Raw genomic sequence first — 25,585 nt, 5'->3', positions numbered from 1 at the left:
AGGAGGTCAGAGACCTGGCCATGTGGTGCAAGGACAACAACCTCTCCCTCAACGTGATCAAGACAAAGGAGATGATCGCGGACTACAGGAAAAGGAGGACCGAGCATGCCCCTGTTCTCATCGATGGGGCTGTAGTGGAGCAGGTTGAGAGTTTCAAGTTCTTTGGTGTCCACATCACCAACAAACTAACATGGTCCAAACACACCAAGACGGTTGTGAAGAGGGCACAACAAAATCTGAAAAGAGGGCACAACAGACTGAAAACATTTGGCATGGGTCCTCAGATCCTCAAAAGGTTCTAACGCTGCACCACCGAGAGCATCCTAACTGGTTGCACCACTGCCTGGTATGGCAACTGCTCGGCCTCCGACAGCAAGGCACTACAAAGGGTAGTGCATACAGCCCAGTACATCACTGGGCCAAACTTCCTGCCATCCAGGACCTCTATACCAGGCGGTGTCAGAGGAAGGCCCTAAACATTGTCAAAGACTCCAGCCACCCTAGTCATAGACTGTTCTCTCTGTTATCGCATGGCAAGCAGTAACAGAGTGCCTAAGTCTAGGTCCAAGAGGCTTATAAACAGTTTCTACCCCCAAGCCATAAGACTCCTGAACATCTAATCAAATGGCTACCCAGACTCTTTTACCCTGCTGCTACTCTGTTTATTATCTATGCATAGTAACTTTAATAACTCTACCTACATGTACATATTACCTCAATTACCTCGACACCAGTGCTCCCGCACACTGACTCTGTACCGGTACTCCCTGTATAAAGCCCTGCTATTGGTATTTTACTGCTGCTCTTTAATTATTTGTTACTTTTATTTATTTTCATTTTTTTGTATTTTTCTTAATGGGCTACGGGGGCAGTATTGAGAATTTTGAAAAAAATATGTGCCCATTTTTAACTGCCACCTACACCAACTCAGAAGCTAGGATATGCATATTATTACCAGATTTGGATAGAAAACACTCTGAATTTTCTAAAACTGTTTGAATGGTGTCTGTAAGTATAACAAAACTCATATGGCAGGCAAAAACCTGAGAGAACCTGAGAGAAAAAAAGAATTTTGTGGCTGTACTATTTTTTTTAATCATTGTTTAATAGATACCACAGTGAGAAAGGATTCATTTCGCAACTCCTACGGCTTCCACTAGATGTCAGCGATCTTTATAAAGTTGTTTGAAGCGTCTATGATCAACAGAGACCGGATGACAAGGAAGGGAAGTTGACCTCCCTGGGATGTCGTCACTTCCATTATTGCCTGCACCTGCTCAAGCATGTGACTCGAGACAATTTTCAAAGATGTTTTTCTAGACACAGGAGCGGTCGTGTTGAAACATTACTGATGTTTCACGTTAAAAATGGCTCTAAAGATTGATGCTAAACAACGTTTGACATGTTTGAACGAACGTAAATAGATTATTTTTTTTACTTTTTTTACTTTTCGCCGTGACATCCCGCCCGCGCTACTTTTGAGTAGCCACCGAAGCGCTAACAACATGGAACAACTTGGAGTTATTTGGACATCAATTATGAACTTTGTCAAAAGAAACCACATTTGTAGTGGACCTGGGATTCCTGGAAGTGCTAATGGATGAAGATAATCAAAGGTAAGGGAATATTGACAATAGTAATTTTGATATTACATGGTTACAAGATGGTGCTAACCTGTATAGCCTAGCCTATTGTTCTTAGCACAGCACCCGGTTTATTGCAAATTGTGATTTCCCAGTAAAGTTATTTTGAAATATGGCAATGCAGTAGCATTTACGAAATGTTAAAATATAATTATTTGAATGACAATATTATAATTTACCAATGTTTTCGAATAGTAATTTTGTAATTTGTAACGTTGTTCACCGGAAGCATTTGAGAGAAAAAAAAATCTGAATTTCCCCGCCTATGTAAAATGCTGTTTTTGGATATAAATATGAACTTGATGGAACAAAAAATGCATGTATTGTATAACATAATGTCTTAGGAGTGTCATCTGAGGAAGATTGTCAAAGGTTAGTGCATAATTCTAGCTGGTTTCTGCTTTTGGTGACGCCTGACCTTGAATTGAAAATGGATGTTTGTACTTTTGTGGCTATGTACTGTCCTAACATAATCTAACTTTATGCTTTTGCCGTAAAGCCTCTTTGAAAATCGAACAATGTGGTTAGATTAAGGAGATGTTTATCTTTTAAATTGTGTAAAATAGTTGATTGTTTGAGAAATTGAAATTATTAGATTTTTGATGTTTTGAATTTCCAGCCTTGTTAGTAATCCCGTCTCGGGGTTCATTGCTAACCTGTAGCCCCAACAGGTTAAAGTAAAATATGTGAATACTCCTTAAAACACTGCACTCCCCAATAGCCAAGTGTAGTCTGACCGAAGCACTGCATCCTCATCGTTCAGCTCCACCGCTCTGACCACGTCGCTCCCGTTGACGGTTGTTATAGCAACCGGATGCTTTTCTTGGAGTTTCCCAGCTTGCGTCCTGCGAGGCCTCAGCTATATGCTCACCGGTATGATCCTGGGGGGAAATAACTTGTTTTGGAGACACGACGCTGTTTTCATCTCCCCCAGTCGTTGAATGAAGTGAACATGTCACGCTTCATGTAAGGCTCACATTGTCCTGCTCGACCCACATATCGCTGGTCAACGCCAAAATGGGTCCCGTTAGCGAGCCGGTCAGCAAGGCTCTGCCTGACTTCAGTGGACATTTGTGGCAGTGCTTCTCGTGTAAAGTAGTTGGGAAGCTCATATCTCGGGTCCATAGTTTTCAGTAGCTTTTTTGAATCCGACTTGTTCCACAGTTGCAACAGGGACCATATCTTTAGCAATGTGATAGGACACCGCTGTAGTTATAGTACACCACTTGCCAATTTTCTTTTCATAAAGGCACACTGCGGGAAAATGAAGTTTGCAGTGAGCTTTGTTTCGGGGCTGGAGCTTTTTCGGGTTGTCGACGGCTTGCGGCTGGGGCTTCTGCAGCGCGCAGTTTCACACACTCTTCGTATTGCAGTTTGTGCCACTGTTTTAGGTGTTGAAAAAGATTTGTAGTGCTTCCACCCCTGGCTGTAACTTTTTTTATGGCACTGCCTACATATAACGTGATTTTGTTGCTCATCTGATACTTTGAATCTGAACCATCTCCAAATTACTGAGCCAATGCTTTTTCTTTTACTAACCAATTCCTCGTCAAAACGCTCCGCAGACGCTGTTGCTTCCTCCATGTTTGTTGAAGTGTCTGTTCCTGCCCCTCCGCCCTCTGTGCATGAAAGAGGAGGCGCGGGGAGCAGCGCAGAGAGCTCCGGGTCTGCAGCTTGCTTGGAGCAAGGATCAAAGCGCAAATTTCAACTATATCGATATATGCGAAATGGTCTAATTTCATATCACATTTAAAATATATCGATATATTTTTTATATCGATATATCGCCCAGCCCTACTGGTAGGCCCATTTAAATACCTTTTTTGGACATTTCAAGATAGCAGATGTTTGAGTTGGGTCTATTAACACAGCTGTGAGTTGTTATTTTTTTCATTTTTTCATTTTTGACAAATGAGCACTCCTGGAAGTGACAGATTTTGACTCATATTGAGTGATAAGACTGAGCGATTTAAAAACAATTTTCAACATTTCAAGATAGCAGTTAGTTCAGTTTGATCTTATTAAAGACAGCTGTATCATTTTTTTTATTCATTTTGACATATTTTCTGGGACCACTTTTTTTGCTCTGTTTGAAGGCTGTCAGCTTCTTCTCAGGAAGAGAATCCCTTAGCCTTTCGACTAATTTTGGGTTAGTTCGACTCATTTTGGATTAGTTCTCTCAAGAAGAGGAAGGACCTGATCCTAGATCATAATGAATCAGATTACATGGAGAGGGGGACCTGGTCCTAGATCATAATGAATCAGATTACATGGAGAGGAGGGACCTGATCCTAGATCATAATGAATCAGATTACATGGAGAGGGGGGACCTGATCCTAGATCATAATGAATCAGATTACATGGAGAGGGGGGACCCGATCCTAGATCATAATGAATCAGATTACATGGAGAGGGGGGACCTGATCCTAGATCATAATGAATCAGATTACATGGAGAGGGGGACCTGATCCTAGATCATAATGAATCAGATTACATGGAGAGGGGGACCTGGTCCTAGATCATAATGAATCAGATTACATGGAGAGGGGGGACCTGATCCTAGATCATAATGAATCAGATTACATGGAGAGGAGGGACCTGATCCTAGACCATAATGAATCAGATTACATGGAGAGGGGGGACCTGATCCTAGATCATAATGAATCAGATTACATGGAGAGGGGGACCTGATCCTAGATCATAATGAATCAGATTACATGGAGAGGGGGACCTGGTCCTAGATCATAATGAATCAGATTACATGGAGAGGGGGGACCTGATCCTAGATCATAATGAATCAGATTACATGGAGAGGAGGGACCTGATCCTAGACCATAATGAATCAGATTACATGGAGAGGGGGGACCTGATCCTAGATCATAATGAATCAGATTACATGGAGAGGAGGGACCTGATCTTAGATCATAATGAATCAGATTACATGGAGAGGGGGACCTGATCCTAGATCAGCACTCCTCCTCTGGGACACTGCCTGTATAAAACAGAACACATTGTTGTAAAGTCTAGGTTCAGCAGGTGTTTACTGCCATCTAGTGGATGATACCAATAAAACACTTTATTTTCAGGGTGGGGAGACGGCTGATTGAAACCGAAAGTAAAGTTGTTCTTTTGTTCAGGATCCATTTTGAGACGACAGAGCAGAAGACACTATATGGAGATTATTGAAAAATAAAGTAAGTATTTCTGAACATTAATTTATTCTAATGGACAGAGTAAGAGAATGAATACTAGGAATGAGATATTACTAGTTAGTAGAACTGCTACTTGAGCTGAGTTGCTGACAGACAGCAGTTTTCAAAGTGGAAACTAATCAGTAGGTCTACATGTTATCAGTAAAACGTCTGGTAAAGATGGTGGAGGAGCTTTTACATTATATGGTTTTATGTTTATCTCAGGGTTTCTCAATCATTTTGTTCTTACCAGCACTTACACACCTGATTCAACTAATCATTAAATATTTAAGACAGTTTAATATTTGAGACATACAAATTAACATTCTCAAATTAAAACCTTTTGGGTTTGTAGGCCTGTTAACAATTATTAAAGTCCTACAGTAACTCACGTTTTGGAGGAAAAAACACAGCTAAACGTGGTTACGAGTAAATTATATGTTTAGCTAAAATAACGTAAGAGAGATGTCTTGAAGAAACGCGTCTGGGTTTAGAACTCTGTGTCTCAGTGCCCTGCGACAGTGGGAAGTTCGTTTTGCATGGCCCGGTGCTACAGGTGAGTGGAGTTTTATTTTAAGGAACAATGGAATGGTCTAAAATGCGTAAACTCTGCGCACCCGGGGAGCCGGGCAATGCAAAACGAATTCACCCAGTGGCCGTTGCTTTATTTCCTTATATGAAATTGAAAGTAACTTTGTAGCCCACGCAGTTACAAAATGTCTGTTGAAACTGTGGCTCATATGTCTCTAGAACGTTAGAACAGTGGTGGAAAAAGTACTCAATTCTCATACTGGAGTAAAAGTAAAGATACCTTTATAGAAAATGACTCAAGTAAAAGTGAAAGTCACCCAGTAAAATACTTCTTCAGTAAAAGTCAAAGTATTTGGTTTCAAATATAATTAAGTATCAAAAGTAAATGTAATTGCTAAAATATACTTAAGCATCAATAGTAAAAGTAAAGGAGTGATAATTTAAAATTCCTTTTATTAAGCAAACCAGACGGCACAATTTTCTTGTTATTTTAATTTACGGATAGCCAGGGTCACACTCCAACACTCAGACATCATTTAAAAATGAAGCATTTGTGTTTAGTGAGTCCTCCAGATCAGAGGCAGGGATGACCAGGGATGTTCTCTGTTTAGTGAGTCCTTCAGATCAGAGGCAGTAGGGATGACCAGGGATGTTCTCTGTTTAGTGAGTCCTCCAGATCAGAGACAGTAGGGATGACCAGGGATGTTCTCTGTTTAGTGAGTCCTCCAGATCAGAGGCAAGTAGGGATGACCAGGGATGTTCTCTGTTTAGTGAGTCCTCCAGATCAGAGGCAGTAGGGATGACCAGGGATGTTCTCTGTTTAGTGAGTCCTCCAGATCAGAGACAGTAGGGATGTTCTCTTGATAAGTGTTCAAATTGGACCGTTTTCTGTCCTGCTAAGCATTCAACATGTAACAAGTACTTTTGGGTGTCAGGGAAAATGTATGGAGTAAAAAGTACATAATTTTCTTTATGAATGTAGTGAAGTAAAAGAGAAAGTTGTTAAAAATATATTTCTCAAAGAGATAATGAATGAATGAGAACAATTGACATTCAAGAATTAGTCACTGTGTTGACCACAACCAACATGCTGGATCTCTGTTTAGTTGTCACTGTGTTGACCACAACCAACATGTTGGATCTCTGTTTAGTTGTCACTGTGTTAACCACAACCAACATGCTGGATCTCTGTTTAGTTGTCACTGTGTTAACCACAACCAACATGCTGGATCTCTGTTTAGTTGTCACTGTGTTAACCACAACCAACATGCTGGATCTCTGTTGAGTTGTTACTGTGTTGACCACAACCAACATGCTGGATCTCTGTTTAGTTGTCACTGTGTTAACCACAACCAACATGCTGGATCTCTGTTTAATTGTCACTGTGTTGACCACAACCAACATGCTGGATCTCTGTTTAGTTGTCACTGTGTTAACCACAACCAACATGCTGGATCTCTGTTTACAGGGGTCAGTGCTCTAAAATGAGTCTCTCTGGGGAGAGAGAGGAGGGGGGCTCTGCCTCTAAAATGAGTCTCTCTGGGGAGATAGAGGAGGGGGGCCCTGCCTCTAAAATGCGTCTCTCTGGGGGACATGACACCAAAGCTAAGCGGTAAGATGACAATTTTATGAAGAATTGATTTAGTTTATTTCCTAAATAATTAGCTATCTTAAGGTGAATGCACTTACTGTAAATCTCTCTGGATAAGAGCATCTGCTAAATCAGGGGTTCTCAATCCGGGGTCTGCGGAGGTACTGCAGGGGTTCTGCAGGAAGCGTGGGGAGTGGTGGTGTATCCAGGGAGAAAACTAAACTAATATTCTGAAATGTCATTGTGGTCTTATGTTCCCATCTATTGGAATTATTTAGCAACTGCAGTAGTGCTGAAAAAAATTTGTTATTCCTTACTAAAGTAGTAATTACTGAGAATTACTAGTTAATTGTATCACTTACAATCATAAAATAACAACTTCTACCATAACAAACAATTAAACTGACATAAACCAAAATCACTATATATGTAGTTATTTAGTTAATTACCAAAATGAGCTGGTCGGTCTCATTTGAGAGTGAGGGAGATATATAGCATTTTGCATAAAAAAACATGATTTTTGTCTCTCTGAAATGAAACCATCAAGTGACAGATTTTAAACAAATCCTTGTCTGTGAGAGATGTAATAATTAATACATAATTTCTTTAAACAATAAAAGCTCATTTCTGTAAAGTGATATGTTGCGTTTTGGAACTCTTCATATGTTTCCCCATCTGAGATCAGAGTAGATGAGAGATGTGATGTTTGTCTCTGTTGTGTTGAAGACCAATCAAGCAGGAGAGACCAGCCTCCCCTGTACCCAGCTGTGTGTCCATGAAGAGTGACCAGTCTATGTTTGAACCTATATACTTTAGAGAGGGAGACTTTTCTACTGAACAAAGGTAAGAAGAACTCATGGGTCATGGTCAGTGAGTTAAACAACACTGTCTCTAGTCATTTCTCCTCTCCCATTTTCACATTTCTTTTTGTTGTTTTCATAATCCATAGACTAATCCTTTAGTCCATTTTCATAGTCCTAAAACAGTGTGTGTGTGTGTGTGTGTGTGTGTGTGTGTGTGTGTGTGTGTGTGTGTGTGTGTGTGTGTGTGTGTGTGTGTGTGTGTGTGTGGTGTGTGTGTGTGTGTGTGTGTGTGTGTGTGTGTGTGTGTGTGTGTGTGTGTGTGTGTGTGTGTGTGTGTGTGTACTGTAATCTCATGTTTTGTCCACAGAAACCAACAGGATAGATCAGAGTCAGAGATTCTCAGTGGTCAGTCTTCCCAGAGTCATCAAACAGACCTGGACTCTATATTCAGTGTATGTGGTCCTGTTATGAACATTTGTTTTTGTTTACTTCAAGTAAAGTTGATCTGTCAATTATTCATTATTGTGTTAATGAGAAAGCATTTCTTCTCTTGCTTAACTTATTTACTTGATTTATTTTAGTTGCTTGAAGAGAAAATGATGACATTTGTGAAGAACGAGCTGAAGATGTTCAAGAGGATTCTTGGTCCTGAACTCCCAGAAGGCTTTGAGAGTCAGAAGCAGGATGAGGAAGTGGTGGATGCTGAAGATGAGAAGCAGGAGAGCAGTGCCAGAGAGGGGGCTCTGAAGATCACACTGCACGTCCTGAGGAAAATGAACCAGAAGGAGCTTGCTGACACACTGGAGAAATGTAAGATCTGTCTGCCTCATGTTGAATGCTGTTTTATAACATTTAAAAGCTGTAGCTAAAGTACAGCTAAAGTAGCTGTGTAACTCAATGATATTGTAGCAACCTTAACACAACACCTTGTGACCTCATCAAGTAGCAGAAGGGATGTGTTGTGTTGATTAATTTAGAGAGAGAGACAGAGAGAGACAACATTAATAATACCATCAATAACACCAATAATAATATAATCAGTCACACCAGTCTGTAATGCATTAAGAAAACATTGATACATTTATACAGTCACTTAAGAGAATAAATTATTATTTTAAAACTTTAACAGTCCTTCAATACTGTAGACATTAAAACAGACGTAATATTAATATCCTCTGTGTTATTTCTTCATTCAGATGAGCTTGCTGTGATTTGCCAACGTGAACTCAAATCTAATCTAAAGAAGAAGTTTCAATGTGTATTTGAGGGGATCGCTAAACAAGGAAACCCAACACTTCTCAATAAGATCTACACAGAGCTCTACATCACAGAGGGTGGAACAGGAGAGGTCAATAATGAACATGAGCTGAGACAGATTGAGACAACAACCAGGAAACATGCAAGACCAGAGACTGCAATCAAATGTAACGACATCTTCAAACCCTTAACTGGACAAGACAAACGTATCAGAACTGTGCTGACAAAGGGAGTCGCTGGCATTGGAAAAACAGTCTCTGTGCAGAAGTTCATTCTGGACTGGGCTGAAGGAAAAGCAAATCAGGATGTTCAATTTGTATTTTCATTCCCTTTTCGGGAGCTGAATTTGATGAAAGGGGAAAAACACACTTTCATTGAACTTCTTAATCACTTCTTAATGGAAACCAAACAATCAAGAATCTCTAACTACGACAAATACAAAGTTGTGTTCATCTTTGATGGTCTGGATGAGTGCCGACTGCCCCTAGACTTCCAGAAGAACAAGATCTGTTGTGACGTCACAGAGTCAACCTCAGTGGATGTTCTGCTGACAAATCTCATCAAGGGAAATCTGCTTCCCTCTGCTCTCCTCTGGATAACTACCCGACCTGCAGCAGCCAATAAGATCCCTTCAGGGTGTGTTGACCAGGTGACAGAGGTACGAGGGTTCAATGACCCACAGAAGGAGGAGTACTTCAGAAAGAGATTCAGTGATGAGGACCTGGCCAGCAGAATCATCTCACACATAAAGACATCAAGGAGCCTCCACATCATGTGCCACATTCCAGTCTTCTGTTGGATTTCTGCAACAGTCCTCGAACACATGCTGAAACATAAGAGAGAAGAGATGCCCAAGACTCTGACTGAGATGTACACACACCTTGTGGAGTTTTATACCAAACAGAAGAATGAAAAGTATCTTGGGAAAGAAGAGACAGGTCCACACTGGAATAAAGAGAGCATTCTGTCACTGGGAAAACTGGCTTTTCAACAGCTTGTGAATGGCAATCTGATTTTCTATGAAGAAGACCTGAAAGAGGCTGGCATTGATGTCAATGAAGCCTCAGTGTACTCAGGATTGTGCACACAGATCTTTAAAGAGGAATGTGTTCTGTACCAAGACAAGGTGTACTGCTTCGTTCATCTGAGCATTCAGGAGTTTCTGGCTGCTGTATATGTGTTCCTCTCATTCATCAACAACAATGAGAATCTAATGGCCGAACCGCAATCAACGTCCAGGAACCTTTCTGCGCTGTTCAGAAAGCCTGAAGTTTCTTTCTACAAGAGTGCTGTGGATAAAGCCTTACACAGTGAGATGGGAAACCTGGACCTTTTCCTCCGCTTCCTTCTGGGCCTCTCACTGGAGTCCAATCAGAAGCACTTACGAGGTCTACTGACAAAGACAAGAAGCAGCTCACAGAGCCATGAAGACACAGTGAACTACATCAAGGAGAAGATCAGGGAGAATCCCTCTCCAGAGAGGTGCATCAATCTGTTCCACTGTCTGAATGAACTGAATGACCATTCTCTAGTGCAGGAGATCCAAAGCTTCCTGAGCTCAGGAAGTCTCTCAGAACCCAATCTGTCACCTGCACAGTTGTCAGCTCTGGTCTTTGTGTTGCTGACTTCAGAAAAGGAGCTGGATGTGTTTGACCTGAAGAAATACTCCAGATCAGAGGAAGGTCTTCTGAGGCTGCTGCCAGTGTTCAAAGCCTCCAGTGCATTTCTGTGAGTACATAAAATGACATATAAAAACTAATCATCAGGAAGAAATATTCAGGTTAAAGAAAAATATGCATTATAATATGTGTATAATATTACATTGAAAACATTGAATAAATGCATTGATTTTCACATTAGTATAACAATATGACCATACAATTGTAGCTGACGGAAGATGAATCTATATGTTGTTTGAGAGAATAAACCAAATGCATCTTCCATTTTCCTTCAACACTACTGGTGTTAACTAAACAGTGTGTTTGTGAAGTCATGATGATCTCGTTGCAGGCTGTCAGGCTGTGGAGTCACAGAGGAAGGCTGTGCTTCTCTGGTCTCAGCTCTGATGTCAAACCCCTCACACCTGAGAGAGCTGGACCTGAGCTACAATCACCCAGGAGACTCAGGAGTCAGACTGCTCTCTGCTGGACTGGAGGATCCACACTGCAGACTGGAGAAACTCAAGTATGTAGAGGGTTTATGTCAATGTTCATATCAGACATGTTTGACTTTTCAGGCTAGGTAATACAAACATTCTGACCACCACTTGGACAAAGTTATATGCTGACTGTGTGTCCAGTGTGTGTGTGTCGTGTGTGTGTGTGTGTGTGTGTGTGTGTGTGTGTGTGTGTGTGTGTGTGTGTGTGTGTGTGTGTGTGTGTGTGTGTGTGTGTGTGTGTGTGTGTGTGTGTGTGTGTGTGTGTGTGAATAAATGCATTGATTTTCACATTAGTATAACAATATGACCATACAATTCTAGGACACAGAAGAAGAATATATATGTTGTTTGGGAGAATTAACCAAATGCATCTGCCATTGTCCTTCTACACTAAATTAACCTCTATGGGCTAGGTGGGACGCTTGCGCCAGCCTGTGGCGCGATTTTCAAAACCTTAAAAATCCTATTACTTCAATTTCTCAAACATATGACTATTTTACAGCCATTTCAAGACAAGACTCTCGTTAATCTAACCACACTGTCCGATTTCAAAAAGGCTTTACAACGAAAGCAAAACATTAGATTATGTCAGCAGAGTACCAAGCCAGAAATAATCAGACACCCATTTTTCAAGCCAGCATATAATGTCACCAAAACCCAGAAGACAGCTAAATGCAGCACTCACCTTTGATGATCTTCATCAGATGACAACCCTAGGACATTATGTTATACAATACATGCATGTTTTGTTCAATCAAGTTCATATTTATATCAAAAACCAGCTTTTTACATTAGCATGTGACGTTCAGAACTAGCATACCCCCCGCAAACTTCCGGGGAATTCGCTAACATTTTACTAAATTACTCACGATAAACGTTCACAAAAAGCATAACAATTATTTTAAGAATTATAGATACAGACCTCCTCTATGCACTCGATATGTCCGATTTTAAAATAGCTTTTTGGTGAAAGCACATTTTGCAATATTCTAAGTACATAGCCCAGGCATCACGGGCTCGCTATTTAGACACCCGGCAAGTTTAGCACTCACCATAATCATATTTACTATTATAAAAGTTTGATTACCTTTTGTTGTCTTCGTCAGAATGCACACCCAGGACTGCTACTTCAATAACAAATGTTGGTTTGGTCCAAAATAATCCATCGTTATATCCGAATAGCGGCATTTTGTTCGTGCGTTCCAGACACTATCCGAAATATTAAAGAAGTGTCGCGCGCATTGCGCAATTCGTGACAATAAAATTCTAAATATTCCATTACCGTACTTCGAAGCATGTCAACCGCTGTTTAAAATAAATTTTTACGACATTTTTCTCGTAGAAAAGCGATAATATTCCGACAGGGAATCTCCTTTTCGGCAAACAGAGGAAAAAATCCCAAAGGCGGGGGCGGTCGGGGTCACGCGCATAAGCCCAGTGTCCCTTGATCGGCCACTTGAGAAAGGCGATCATGTGTTTCAGCCTGGGGCTGGAATGACGACATTCTGTTTTTTCCCGGGCTCTGAGCGCCTATGGACGACGTGGGAAGTGTCACGTTAGAGCAGAGATCCTTAGTAAATGATAGAGATGGAAAAGAAGTTCAAGAAATGGTCAGACAGGCCACTTCCTGTAAAGGAATCTCTCAGGTTTTGACCTGCCATTTGAGTTCTGTTATACTCACAGACACCATTCAAACAGTTTTAGAAAATGTAGGGTGTTTTCTATCCATATGCAATAAGTATATGCATATTCTAGTTACTGGGTAGGAGTGGTAACCAGATTAAATCGGGTATGTTTTTTATCCAGGAGTGTCAATACTGCCCCCTATTCCTAACAGGTTAACAATGTGTTTGAAGTCATGATCTCTTTGTCAGGCTGTCAGGCTGTGGAGTCACAGAGGAAGGCTGTGATTCTCTGGTCTCAGCTCTGAGGTTAAACCCCTCACACCTGAGAGAGTTGGATCTGAGTAACAATGACCTGAAGGATTCAGGCGTGAAGCTGCTCTCTGCTGGACTAGGGAATCCCCACTGTAAACTGGAGACTCTGAGGTCAGTATTATCAGATATGAAAGTACTTTATGCATGTAGTTCTCCCATTTGAAAAAGTCGTAATTATTCGGACATATTACTAATAGTGTATTAAAGTAGTCATAAGTTTAGCATGTTGTCCCATATTCCATGCCTGCTGTCATGTTTCTCTAAGACAGAACCCAGAAGCAGACCAGGTGAGTAAAATGAAGGTGAGTATTTATTGGTAGTCTTGATGTGTAATTTGAGTGATCCAGGAGACGGAGCGGCAGCGGAGGTGAGTTGATGAGAGTAGATGGGTGGATTCAATGACGTCACTGTATCCACCGACGGCCAGTCAAGGGAGTTGAATGTTCCGGGAGGATGACTGTAGACAGAGTAAACGGGGGGGGGAGTAACCAGTAACAAGAACAAAACAACAAGGCTAGCTCAGGAAACATGAGGCTGTTCGTTGCTAACGATCCAGCAGGGAATGGATGTCAGCTCAGGGCTTATGAAGAGGTGATGATCAGGACCAGGTGTGCAGAAGGTTGATGAGATGCAGGTGTAGGGTAATCACTAGATCTCCCGCCTAACTTCGTCGCCTAGCAACCAGATAGGTTTCTGAACGCACCCTTAGACTCCAAACAGAAAACAGTCAGCTCAGGCAGAAACAGACTCAGGAAGCGGGATTCCTGACACCTGCAGTGAGGCTTGTGATTCTACTAACTTGTTGAATTCATTTGCAGTTGGTCTTGGTTGTGTTTTGGATGATGTTTTTCCTAATGGATACTGAATAGTAAATAATGTCCTGTCATTTTGGAGTCACTTCACTTCTATTGTCAGTGACTTCTACATTCATGTGGATGCTACCATGATTATGAATAACCATGAATGAATCGTGAATGATGATAAATGAGAAACGGAGGCACAAAGATCAAACCCCCTCTGTTATTGGTAATGGTGAGAGGTTAGCATGTTTTGTTGTAGCCTCTGTTATTGGTAATGGTGAGAGGTTAGCATGTTTTGTTGTAGCCTCTGTTATTGGTAATGGTGAGAGGTTAGCATGTTTTGTTGTAGCCTCTGTTATTGGTAATGGTGAGAGGTTAGCATGTTTTGTTGTAGCCTCTGTTATTGGTAATGGTGAGAGGTTAGCATGTTTTGTTGTAGCCTCTGTTATTGGTAATGGTGAGAGGTTAGCATATTTTGTTGTAGCCTCTGTTATTGGTAATGGTGAGAGGTTAGCATATTTTGCTGTAGCCTCTGTTATTGGTAATGGTGAGAGGTTAGCATGTTTTGTTGTAGACTCTGTTATTGGTAATGGTGAGAGGTTAGCATGTTTTGTTGTAGCCTCTGTTATTGGTAACGGTGAGAGGTTAGCATGTTTTGTTTTAGCCTCTGTTATTGGTAATGGTGAGAGGTTAGCATGTTTTGTTGTATCCTCTGTTATTGGTAACGGTGAGAGGTTAGCATGTTTTGTTGTAGCATCTGTAATTGGTAATGGTGAAAGGTTAGCATGTTTTGTTGTAGACTCTGTTATTGGTAATGGTGAGAGGTTAGCATGTTTTGTTGTAGCCTCTGTTATTGATAATGGTGAGAGGTTAGCATGTTTTGTTGTAGCCTCTGTTATTGGTAATGGTGAGAGGTTAGCATGTTTTGTTGTAGCCTCTGTTATTGGTAATGGTGAGAGGTTAGCATGTTTTGTTGTATCCTCTGTTATTGGTAATGGTGAGAGGTTAGCATGTTTTGTTGTAGCCTCTGTTATTGGTAATGGTGAGAGGTTAGCATGTTTTGTTGTATCCTCTGTTATTGGTAATGGTGAGAGGTTAGCATGTTTTGTTGTATCCTCTGTTATTGGTAATGGTGAGAGGTTAGCATGTTTTGTTGTAGCCTCTGTAACTTTCCTGATCATTACTATTCATGATTCATTCATGATTTGTATTAATCATGTTATCATCAGGATTCATTTAGTGTTTAGAAACATGTTATCTACTCACTTAGACAGAAGATTAATCCAGTCATCATCCACCATTTTATTATTGGTGCAAAACACAACCAAAACAAACTGCAAATAAGACCAACTAGTTTACAACCAAACACTAATCTATTGACTACTTTAATACACTATAAATGAATTGGTCAGAATACTTATGACTTCTTCAAATAGGGGGACTAGATACATGAACTGCTTTCATTTCTAAACGGTGAAACAAATATGTATGAAAATATCCTCAAATAAAAGGTGACATTTTATACTGTCACCTCATATGAAACATTTGATCTGAAATCCAAAATGTTGGAGTTTAGAGCCACATTTAAAATGTTATCTTCACTGTCAAAATAGATATGGTGTGGACTGTATACTCAATACAATCTAAATCTGATACCTCACTGTCTGTCTTTTGACTGATACTGATTTTAAACTGGTCTGGTCAGTCTACTCAAATATTTGTACTATATATGTTTCTATCTGCAGGCAAAACTTTGATAATTTGTAATTTCTAATATGATACCTTAATTTCTGAATAGATATGGCAGGTTTCATGACTGATATATCTGAATATGTTGAAGAAATATACTGCCACTATTTTCACCACCAAAGGATAGCAGTGTGATTTTAATATGATTTGACTCTTTGCAGGCTGTCAGGCTGTCTAGTCACAGAGGAAGGCTGTGCTTCTCTGGTCTCAGCTCTGAGGTCAAACCCAACACATTATTTGTAAATGGGTAACAGCGTAAACAGAGAAAGCTAAGCGTATCATTTTAATACAACCTGTCTGTCATTGTATTTCTTCTGTGTTGGCAGACTCACTGGCTGTAAACTCACAGACACATCCTGTAAAGTGTTGGCCTCAGTTCTCAGTTCAAACCCCTCACACCTGAGAGAGCTGGACCTGAGTAACAATGACCTGAAGGATTCAGGAGTGGAGCTGCTCTCTGCTGGACTGGAGGATCCACACTGTAAACTGGAGACTCTGAGGTCAGTATTCCTGTAGTTGGTCAACAAGTGTTTCGTTGTACCCTCTGTTATTGGTAATGGTGAGAGGTTAGCTTGTTTTGTTGTAGCCTCTGTTATTGGTAATGGTGAGAGGTTAGCATGTTTTGTTGTAGCCTCTGTTATTGGTAATGGTGAGAGGTTAGCATGTTTTGTTGTAGCCACTGTTATTGGTAATGGTGAGAGGTTAGCATGTTTTGTTGTAGCCACTGTTATTGGTAATGGTGAGAGGTTAGCATGTTTTGTTGTATCCTCTGTTATTGGTAATGGTGAGAGGTTAGCATGTTTTGTTGTAGTCTCTGTTATTGGTAATGGTGAGAGGTTAGCATGTTTTGTTGTAGCCTCTGTTATTGGTAATGGTGAGAGGTTAGCATGTTTTGTTGTAGCCTCTGTTATTGGTAATGGTGAGAGGTTAGCATGTTTTGTTGTAGCCTCTGTTATTGGTAATGGTGAGAGGTTAGCATGTTTTGTTGTAGCCTCTGTTATTGGTAATGGTGAGAGGTTAGCATGTTTTGTTGTAACCTCTGTTATTGGTAATGGTGAGAGGTTAGCATGTTTTGCTGTATCCTCTGTTATTGGTAATGGTGAGAGGTTAGCATGTTTTGTTGTAGCCTCTGTTATTGGTAATGGTGAGAGGTTAGCAGGTTTTGTTGTATCCTCTGTTATTGGTAATGGTGAGAGGTTAGCATGTTTTGTTGTAGCCTCTGTTATTGGTAATGGTGAGAGGTTAGCAGGTTTTGTTGTATCCTCTGTTATTGGTAATGGTGAGAGGTTAGCAGGTTTTGTTGTATCCTCTGTTATTGGTAATGGTGAGAGGTTAGCATGTTTTGTTGTAGCATCTGTTATTGGTAATGGTGAGAGGTTAGCATGTTTTGTTGTATCCTCTGTTATTGGTAATGGTGAGAGGTTAGCATGTTTTGTTGTAGCCTCTGTTATTGGTAATGGTGAGAGGTTAGCATGTTTTGTTGTAGCCTCGGTAACTCTCTCACTCATTATTATTCATGATCTTTCTCAATCATGGCAGTCACAGGCTTGATGTAGTCATTGCAGTCAAAGAATATGGGACCAAACACTAAACTTTTGACTAATTTAACACACTTTAAGTGAATTGGTCCGAAAACGTATGACTTCTTTAAATAGGGGGACTAGATACATAAAGTGCTTTCATTTTTCTAAACGGTGAAACAGATATGTATGAAAATATCCTCAAATAAAAGGTGACATTATATACTGTCACCTCATATGAAACATTTGATCTGAAATCCAAAATGTTGGAGTTTAGAGCCACATTTAAAATGTTAGCTTCACTGTCGAAATAGATATGGTGTGGACTGTATACTCAATACAATCTAAATCTGATACCTCACTGTCTGTCTTTTGACTGATACTGCTTTTAAACTGGTCTGGTCAGTCTACTCAAATATTTGTACTATACATGTTTCTATCTGCAGGCAAAGCGTTGATAATTAGTAATTTATAATATGATACATTAATTTCTGAATAGATATGGCAGGTTTCATGACACTGATATATCTAAATGTGTTGAAGAAATATACTGCCACTATTTTCACCACCAAAGAATAGCAGTGTGATTTTAATATGATTTGACTCTTTGCAGGCTGTCAGGCTGTCTAGTCACAGAGGAAGGCTGTGCTTCTCTGGTCTCAGCTCTGAGGTCAAACCCCTCACACCTGAGAGAGCTGGACCTGAGCTACAATCACCCAGGAGACTCAGGAGTCAGACTGCTCTCTGCTGGACTGGAGGATCCACACTGCAGACTGGAGAAACTCAAGTATGTAGAGGGTTTATGTCAATGTTCATATCAGACATGTTTGATTTTTCAGGCTAGTTAAGACAAACATTCTGACCACCACTTGGACAAAGTTTGTGTGTGTGTGTGTGTGTGTGTGTGTGTGTGTGTGTGGTGTGTGTGTGTGTGTGTGTGTGTGTGTGTGTGTGTGTGTGTGTGTGTGTGTGTGTGTGTGTGTGTGTTCAGGTGTGTGTGTGTGTGTGTGTGTGTTCAGGTGTGTGTGTGTGTGTGTGTGTGTGTGTGTTCAGGTGTGTGTTCAGGTGTATCCCTCAATGACTGTCTGTTCTTCTGCTTACCGCTACAGTGTGGAACATGGTGGAGAGAACAGAATGAAACCTGGACATAGAAAATGTGAGTGTTGACTGCTGCTAAGAATAAGTCTTAAGTTAAGTCAAAGTCAAAGACCACCATCATTACTTACTTGGTCATATTAAATATCATCTGTAGTTCTACAGAAGCAGAAATCAGGGACACCAAAGTTTACAAAGAGTTGATTTGACAATGTGTGTGTGTGTGTGTGGCGAGTTTGTGTTACATAAGAAATGTGTGTGTGTGTGTAATTATTGGTAATAAGTGTGTATTATATTACCATACAGTATAACATATGATCATTCAACAAGTCTCAAGTTACCTTAACTTCTCCTTTTGATACCTAGAAACATCTACATTAAATGAATTAGTGAAAAGTGAGTTAACATTCTAATGTGAATGATGATGATTTCTAATATTGTGTCTGGTTTCATCCATCAGATGTCTGTGATCTCACACTGGACCCAAACACAGTATTCAGATACAGCTTTCTGTCTGAGGAGAACAAAAAGGTGACACATATGGGAAAGTACCATCCGTATCCTGATCACCCAGAGAGATTTGAGCACTGTGGAGAGGTGCTGTGTAGAGAGGGTCTGACTGGGCGCTGTTACTGGGAGGCAGAGTGGAATGGGGGAGAGGTTGATATAGGAGTGGCATATAAAGGAATCAGCAGGAGAGAAGGGGGTGAGGACTGTTGGCTTGGATTCAATGACAAGTCCTGGAGTGTGGTCTGCTCTGAAAACAGTTACAGAGCCAGGCACAATAAGAAGTCCACCTTCATAGACGTCCCCTCCTCCAGCTCCCACAGAGTAGGAGTGTATCTGGACTGGTCAGCCGGCACTCTGTCCTTCTATAGAGCCTCCTCTGACACACTGACCCACCTGATCACATTCACCTCCACATTCACTGAGCCCCTCTATCCAGGGTTTCATCTTTGGGGTTGTGGTGCCTCAGCGTCCCTGTGTCAGGTGGTCCCTGTGTCAAACACAACATGATGTTTCACTCTAATCAGGGTCATGTTCAGTAAGACACACTGGAGCAACAATGTAGAATATCTCTCTAGTCATGAGATATAATATTATTATTATATCTAAATATTCATGACAATACACCACCTAAGTTAATAGTCATTAATATAATGAATCACCACACTGTGTTGTTAAAACTGGTTTCATTTACACATCATTGATATGGTTGTTATTTGGCTTCTTGGGCGACCCTGCTGACGTGAGTAACTACAGGTCCATTAGTACACTACCTGTAGTGTCGAAGGTTGTTGAAAAGTGTGTAGCAGAACAACTGATTTCCCACCTCAACAACAGCCCCTTCACATTACACTCCATGCAGTTTGGCTTCAGAGCGAAACACTCCACAGAAAAGGCCAACTGCTTTCTTCTGGAAAATGTGAAGTCCAAGATGGACAAAGGGGGCGTTGTTGGGGCTGTGTTTCTGGACCTAAGGAAGGCTTTCGATACTGTTAACCATGAGGTTCTCATCACAAAATTGTCCAAGTTCTACTTTTCCCCCGACGCCTTGAGATGGATGAAATCATACCTTGAAGGCAGAACTCAGTGTGTCAGAGTGAGCAATGAGCTGTCGCCCACTCTTAGCTATGATGTGGGCGTGCCCCAAGGGTCAATACTGGGGCCCCTCCTGTTCAGCCTGTACATTAATGATCTGCCTTCCGTCTGCACTGGGTCTGAAGTTCAAATGTATGCAGATGATACAGTGATATATGTGCATGCAAAGAGCAAACAACAAGCTGCACAAGAACTCACTACTGTAATGGTCCAGGTTACAAAGTGGCTCAGTGACTCGTGTTTGCATCTCAATGTGAAAAAAGCAGTTTGCATGTTCTTCACAAAGAGGGCAACAGATGCTACTGAGCCAGATGTCTATGTGTCAGGGGAGAAGCTCCAGGTGGTATCTGATTTTAAGTACCTTGGAATCATACTTGATTCCAACCTCTCTTTTAAAAAGCATGTGAAAAAGGTCATTCAAATAACCAAATTCAACCTAGCTAATTTCCGATTTATACGAAATTGTTTGACCACAGAGGTAGCAAAACTGTATTTCAAATCAATGATACTCCCCCACTTAACATACTGCTTGACTAGTTGGACCCGACTAGTTGCTATACAACATTACAACCTATTCAGTCTGTCTACAAACAGGCTCTCAAAGTGCTCGATAGGAAGCCCAATAGCCATCATCACTGTTACATCCTCAGAAAGCATGAGCTCCTGAGTTGGGAAAATCTTGTGCAATACACCGACGCATGTCTTGTATTCCAGATCCTAAATGGCCTAGCTCCCCCTCCACTCAGTACTTTTGTTAAACAGAAAACCCAAACATATGGCAGCAGATCCACAAGGTCTGCCATGAGAGGTGACTGTATAGTTCCCTTATTAAGGAAAAGCACCTTTAGTAAATCCGCTTTCTCTGTGAGAGCGTCCCATGTCTGGAATACACTGCCATCAGACACACATAACTGCACCACATATCACACTTTCACAAATTGCATGAAGACATGGCTAAAGGTCAATCAGATTTGTGAACATAATCACTAGCTGTGTATTGCCACTTTCCATGTTGTCTGGAGCTTGTGAGGTGTGGAAACACTGTTGTTTTTATGGATTTTGTCTTGTTGCTTTTTGTCCTATGTTGCTCTGTCTGTATGCTGTGTCTTGCTTGTCCTATGTTGCTCTGTCTGTATGCTATGTCTTGCTTGTCCTATGTTACTCTGCGTGTGCTCACTGTTCAATGATTGTCTATATTGTAATTGTTTTTAATAACCTGCCCAGGGACTGCGGTTGAAAATTAGCCGGCTGGCTAAAACCGGCACTTTTACTGAAACGTTGATTAATGTGCACTGTCCCTGTAAAAATAAAATAAACTCAAACTCTTGGTGTTTGTAAATATTGTAGAATGTTTATTTGTCAAATTCTTGACACAACAATCTGGTTTGTGTATAAACTCAATTCAACTGAATGAAATGATGTGCCAGATGTGACTAATAAAGGGTCATCAACCAGATGGAAGAAAAGAGGTGGAAATGTTTTAATATTGATCACAATATGACAGTACAGTAATAGATAGAAGAGAGGTGTAAATGTTTTAATATTGATCACAATATGACAGTACAGTAATAGATAGAAGAGAGGTGGAAATGTTTTAATATTGATCACAATATGACAGTACAGTAATAGATAGAAGAGAGGTGGAAATGTTTTAATATTGATCACAATATGACAGTACAGTAATAGATGGAAGAAGAGAGGTGGAAACGTTTTAATATTGATCACAATATGACAGTACAGTAATAGATGGAAGAAGAGAGGTGGAAACGTTTTAATATTGATCACAATATGACAGTACAGTAATAGATGGAAGAAGAGAGGTGGAAACGTTTTAATATTGATCACAATATGACAGTACAGTAATAGATGGAAGAAGAGAGGTGGAAATGTTTTAATATTGATCACAATATGACAGTACAGTAATAGATAGAAGAGAGGTGGAAACGTTTTAATATTGATCACAATATGACAGTACAGTAATAGATGGAAGAAGAGAGGTGGAAACGTTTTAATATTGATCACAATATGACAGTACAGTAATAGATGGAAGAAGAGAGGTGGAAATGTTTTAATATTGATCACAATATGACAGTACAGTAATAGATAGAAGAGAGGTGTAAATGTTTTAATATTGATCACAATATGACAGTACAGTAATAGATGGAAGAAGAGAGGTGTAAATGTTTTAATATTGATCACAATATGACAGTACAGTAACAAGGGTTGTGTTCAGTACATAGAAATGGGTCTAATTCAGTTGAAGAGGAAGCTTTTAAATTCACACAAAACAGGACACTAATCATTCTGTTTTCACTACTGTATGATGCTGTACAAACACACATACACATGGATTAGGTGTTGTAGATAGGTAGTGGAGTAGGGGCCTGAGGGCACACATCGTGTGTTGTGAAATATATTGTTAATGTATTGTCATATTTTTGAAATGTTGCCGAACCCCAGGAAGAGTAGCTCCTGCAGCAGCTAATGGGGATCCATACATAAATATATCATAAATACAATTACCTCTAATACCTCTGGGATTTTGTCCTCTCTTATCTCTGATCACAGACTTCTAATACCTCTTGGATGATGTCCTCTTTGCAGGCGAGGACCATGTACTTCTTCATGTGACCTCATCAACAACCTGAAAGAGTGGAAGTATTGGTTTCCATCCAGGTAATATCTAGCCCTGGCCAGGGGACCAGACCCATAGACTGGAGGTATTAGTTTCCATCCTGGCCAGGGGACCAGGCCCATAGACTGGAGGTATTAGTTTCCATCCTGGCCAGGGGACCAGACCCATAGACTGGAGGTATTAGTTTCCATCCTGGCCAGAGGACCAGACCCATAGACTGGAGGTATTAGTTTCCATCCTGGCCAGGGGACCAGACCCATAGACTGGAGGTATTAGTTTCCATCCTGGCCAGGGGACCAGACCCATAGACTGGAGGTATTAGTTTCCATCCTGGCCAGGGGACCAGACCCATAGACTGGAGGTATTGGTTTACATCCTGGCCAGGGGACCAGACCCATAGACTGGAGGTATTAGTTTCCATCCTGGCCAGGGGACCAGACCCATAGACTGGAGGTATTAGTTTCCATCCTGGCCAGGGGACCAGACCCATAGACTGGAGGTATTAGTTTCCATCCTGGCCAGGGGACCAGACCCATAGACTGGAGGTATTAGTTTCCATCCTGGCCAGGGGACCAGACCCATAGACTGGAGGTATTAGTTTCCATCCTGGCCAGGGGACCAGACCCATAGACTGGAGGTATTAGTTTCCATCCTGGCCAGGGGACCAGACCCATAGACTGGAGGTATTAGTTTCCATCCTGGCCAGGGGACCAGACCCATAGACTGGAGGTGTCCTCTTCACCTCGGGGACAGGGGACTTTGTTGGTCTTCCAGCCAATCTCACCTTTAGTATTTGGTCCCATTTTCCTTGCTTGCAGTGATTAACCTCACTTGGGCAGGTGGGACGCTACCGTCCCACCCACGGTTAACACTATTCAACAGCCAGTGAAAATCAGAGCGCCAAATTCAAAACAACAAAATGTCATAATTCAAAGTTCTCAAACATACGACTATTTTACACCATTTTAAAGATACACTTCTCCTTAACTACATATAGTTTGTGACTCTACAAACTTGTTGAATTCATTTGCAGTTTGTCTTGGTTGTGTTTTGGATGATGTTTTTCCTAATAGAAACTGAATGGTGAATAATGTCCTGTCATTTTGGAGTCCCGTCACTTTTATTGTAAGTTAGAATAGAATATGTTTCTGAATACTTCTTCAAATTACCAATGTCCTTATATGAACTGTAACTCAGTAAATGTTTGAAATTGTTGTATGTTGCATTTATATTTTGGTTTCCATAGTTTCATCAGATGTTGTTCTTTACCCAGACACCCTGCACAGTCTGTAGATGTTATCTGTGGTTAGAGGCATTTATCAATGCATTCATTCAGACTGTCAACAGATAATATAACATACCTGATTCCAACATTAAGTGCAGGACTTTATACAAGGCATTTGGTCCAGGTGTTCCAATTGTCTAGAGAAATGCATTTTCTCCGCTCCTAGAAGGTACTCTGCTAACTGGTAATATAGGAGAAATCTGAAATGTGGCATTGAATTCATAGCAGTAACGGGACCAGTCTAAAAGCCACTATGATAGGAACAGTATCTATACAGGAGAATGATCAGAGTTATGTCTCCACTATTAAAGGGACAGTATGATCAGAGTCATGTCTCCAATGTTCACTTTAGGGAAAGAAGTCACACTTCCTGTTTCCACTCATCTTTATTTGACTTGCTGCAATACAGAGGTACAGGCCGTATTAAATCATACATTAACTCTCTAAACTTTTCTTCATTTTGTCTTTATTGAAAATGAAAGCTGTGTGTTCCTTTATTCACCATTTCAATAAGGGAAGAACCAGTTTTAATGTCCAGCAGGCTCTGACAAGATCCAGAAAGTATTAACACTTCAAGACTCTATGGTCAGATGACTTTTCATAGAGACGTCATGGTAAATAATGGTAATGAGGGGGGGACTAAGACCACAGTACACCACTACACTGGGAGTAGAGAATCATCAATAGTGTTGCTGTGGACACTGGGTAATCTGACTAACACACACACCTGTTTGACCTCTCTGTGACCTCACTGTAGGACTACACTTATGTTACTATTCTGAGTCAATTCAGGTAGCACTTAATGTCCTGTGTTTGTGTTAACCATGGCAACCAGCGTTGTAAATAAAGAGATGTGCAGAAAGATAATCAGACTCTGTGTCTGTGGATCCTTTCCCCTTGTATGTATGTTTCATATCAGACTCTGTGGATCCTTTCCCCTTGTATGTATGTTTCATATCAGACTCTGTGGATCCTTTCCCCTTGTATGTATGTTTCATATCAGCCTCTGTGGATCCTTTCCCCTTGTATGTATGTTTCATATCAGACTCTGTGGATCCTTTCCCCTTGTATGTATGTTTCATATCAGCCTCTGTGGATCCTTTCCCCTTGTATGTATGTTTCATATCAGCCTCTGTGGATCCTTTCCCCTTGTATGTATGTTTCATATCAGCCTCTGTGGATCCTTTCCCCTTGTATGTATGTTTCATATCAGACTCTGTGTCTGTGGATCCTTTCCCCTTGTATGTATGTTTCATATCAGACTCTGTGTCTGTGGATCCTTTCCCCTTGTATGTATGTTTCATATCAGACTCTGTGTCTGTGGATCCTTTACCCTTGTATGTATGTTTCATATCAGACTCTGTGTCTGTGGATCCTTTCCCCTTGTATGTATGTTTCATATCAGACTCTGTGGATCCTGTCCCCTTGTATGTATGTTTCATATCAGACACGCCCATCTTTTCAAAGAAACACCATTTTTATTCAGTCGCTAGTTGACTAAAATAAGGAGTGCTTCAGTCCTTGTTTCATTTTCACTTGTTGTTACCTGGTAAATAACCAACAACCATGGATAACCACAAGGAGAATAAGGTGAGGAAACAGTCCATGTCCAAGTAAGTTTTCAGGTTTAGCATCAGGTTTAGTTTTCCTGAACAACTTTTATGGAAGTTGAGTCGCTGTGTAAGTTAACGTTAGACCTTAGGCTTCATTAACAGACAGTTAATCAGATCAGAGAGATCTGGTTCCCAGTTCATCAGGTTTATAATTTAACGTTAGACCTTTGGCTCC

The 25,585-nt window shown here is 40.7% G+C and overlaps 3 protein-coding genes across 3 annotated transcripts; all 3 read left to right on the top strand.

Annotated features, from left to right (window-relative positions):
* Nucleotides 1–4,618: 4,618 nt before the first annotated feature.
* LOC145875948 (uncharacterized) lies at nt 4,619–8,628 on the top strand. Its single transcript, XM_082971721.1, has 5 exons — nt 4,619–4,837; nt 6,834–6,977; nt 7,683–7,799; nt 8,127–8,211; nt 8,341–8,628. The coding sequence occupies exons 2-5, from the start codon at nt 6,850–6,852 to the stop codon at nt 8,626–8,628; spliced, it is 618 nt and encodes a 205-aa protein (XP_082827847.1). The 5' UTR covers nt 4,619–4,837; nt 6,834–6,849.
* A 146-nt stretch (nt 8,629–8,774) lies between these two features.
* LOC145875940 (NLR family CARD domain-containing protein 3-like) lies at nt 8,775–11,898 on the top strand. Its single transcript, XM_082971712.1, has 2 exons — nt 8,775–10,744; nt 11,027–11,898. The coding sequence occupies exons 1-2, from the start codon at nt 9,366–9,368 to the stop codon at nt 11,259–11,261; spliced, it is 1,614 nt and encodes a 537-aa protein (XP_082827838.1). The 5' UTR covers nt 8,775–9,365; the 3' UTR covers nt 11,262–11,898.
* Nucleotides 11,516–21,216, top strand: LOC145875947 (tripartite motif-containing protein 14-like). Its single transcript, XM_082971720.1, has 6 exons — nt 11,516–11,520; nt 13,031–13,222; nt 15,987–16,160; nt 17,794–17,967; nt 18,290–18,336; nt 18,736–21,216. The coding sequence occupies exons 1-6, from the start codon at nt 11,516–11,518 to the stop codon at nt 19,290–19,292; spliced, it is 1,149 nt and encodes a 382-aa protein (XP_082827846.1). The 3' UTR covers nt 19,293–21,216.
* Nucleotides 21,217–25,585: the final 4,369 nt, after the last annotated feature.

This window comes from Salmo salar, unplaced genomic scaffold, assembly GCF_965601325.2.
Source record: "Salmo salar unplaced genomic scaffold, fSalSal1 ptg000384l, whole genome shotgun sequence".
In the NCBI taxonomy this organism is placed as follows: Eukaryota; Metazoa; Chordata; class Actinopteri; order Salmoniformes; family Salmonidae; genus Salmo; species Salmo salar.
The sequence above is the reverse complement of the archived record's forward strand: the minus strand, read 5'-3'. Positions and strand labels throughout refer to the sequence as shown.

Bases quoted from the DNA above. Each gene is read 5' to 3' on its own strand.
- LOC145875948 (XM_082971721.1), top strand. From the start codon at position 6,850: ATGAGTCTCTCTGGGGAGAGAGAGGAGGGGGGCTCTGCCTCTAAAATG. The intron at 7,800-8,126 runs GTAAGAAGAACT...TTTTGTCCACAG, and splicing joins GACTTTTCTACTGAACAAAG to AAACCAACAGGATAGATCAG. The intron at 8,212-8,340 runs GTATGTGGTCCT...GATTTATTTTAG, and splicing joins ACCTGGACTCTATATTCAGT to TTGCTTGAAGAGAAAATGAT.
- LOC145875940 (XM_082971712.1), top strand. From the start codon at position 9,366: ATGAAAGGGGAAAAACACACTTTCATTGAACTTCTTAATCACTTCTTA. The intron at 10,745-11,026 runs GTGAGTACATAA...ATCTCGTTGCAG, and splicing joins AAAGCCTCCAGTGCATTTCT to GCTGTCAGGCTGTGGAGTCA.
- LOC145875947 (XM_082971720.1), top strand. The intron at 13,223-15,986 runs GTCAGTATTATC...CTGTGTTGGCAG, and splicing joins TGTAAACTGGAGACTCTGAG to ACTCACTGGCTGTAAACTCA. The intron at 16,161-17,793 runs GTCAGTATTCCT...GACTCTTTGCAG, and splicing joins TGTAAACTGGAGACTCTGAG to GCTGTCAGGCTGTCTAGTCA.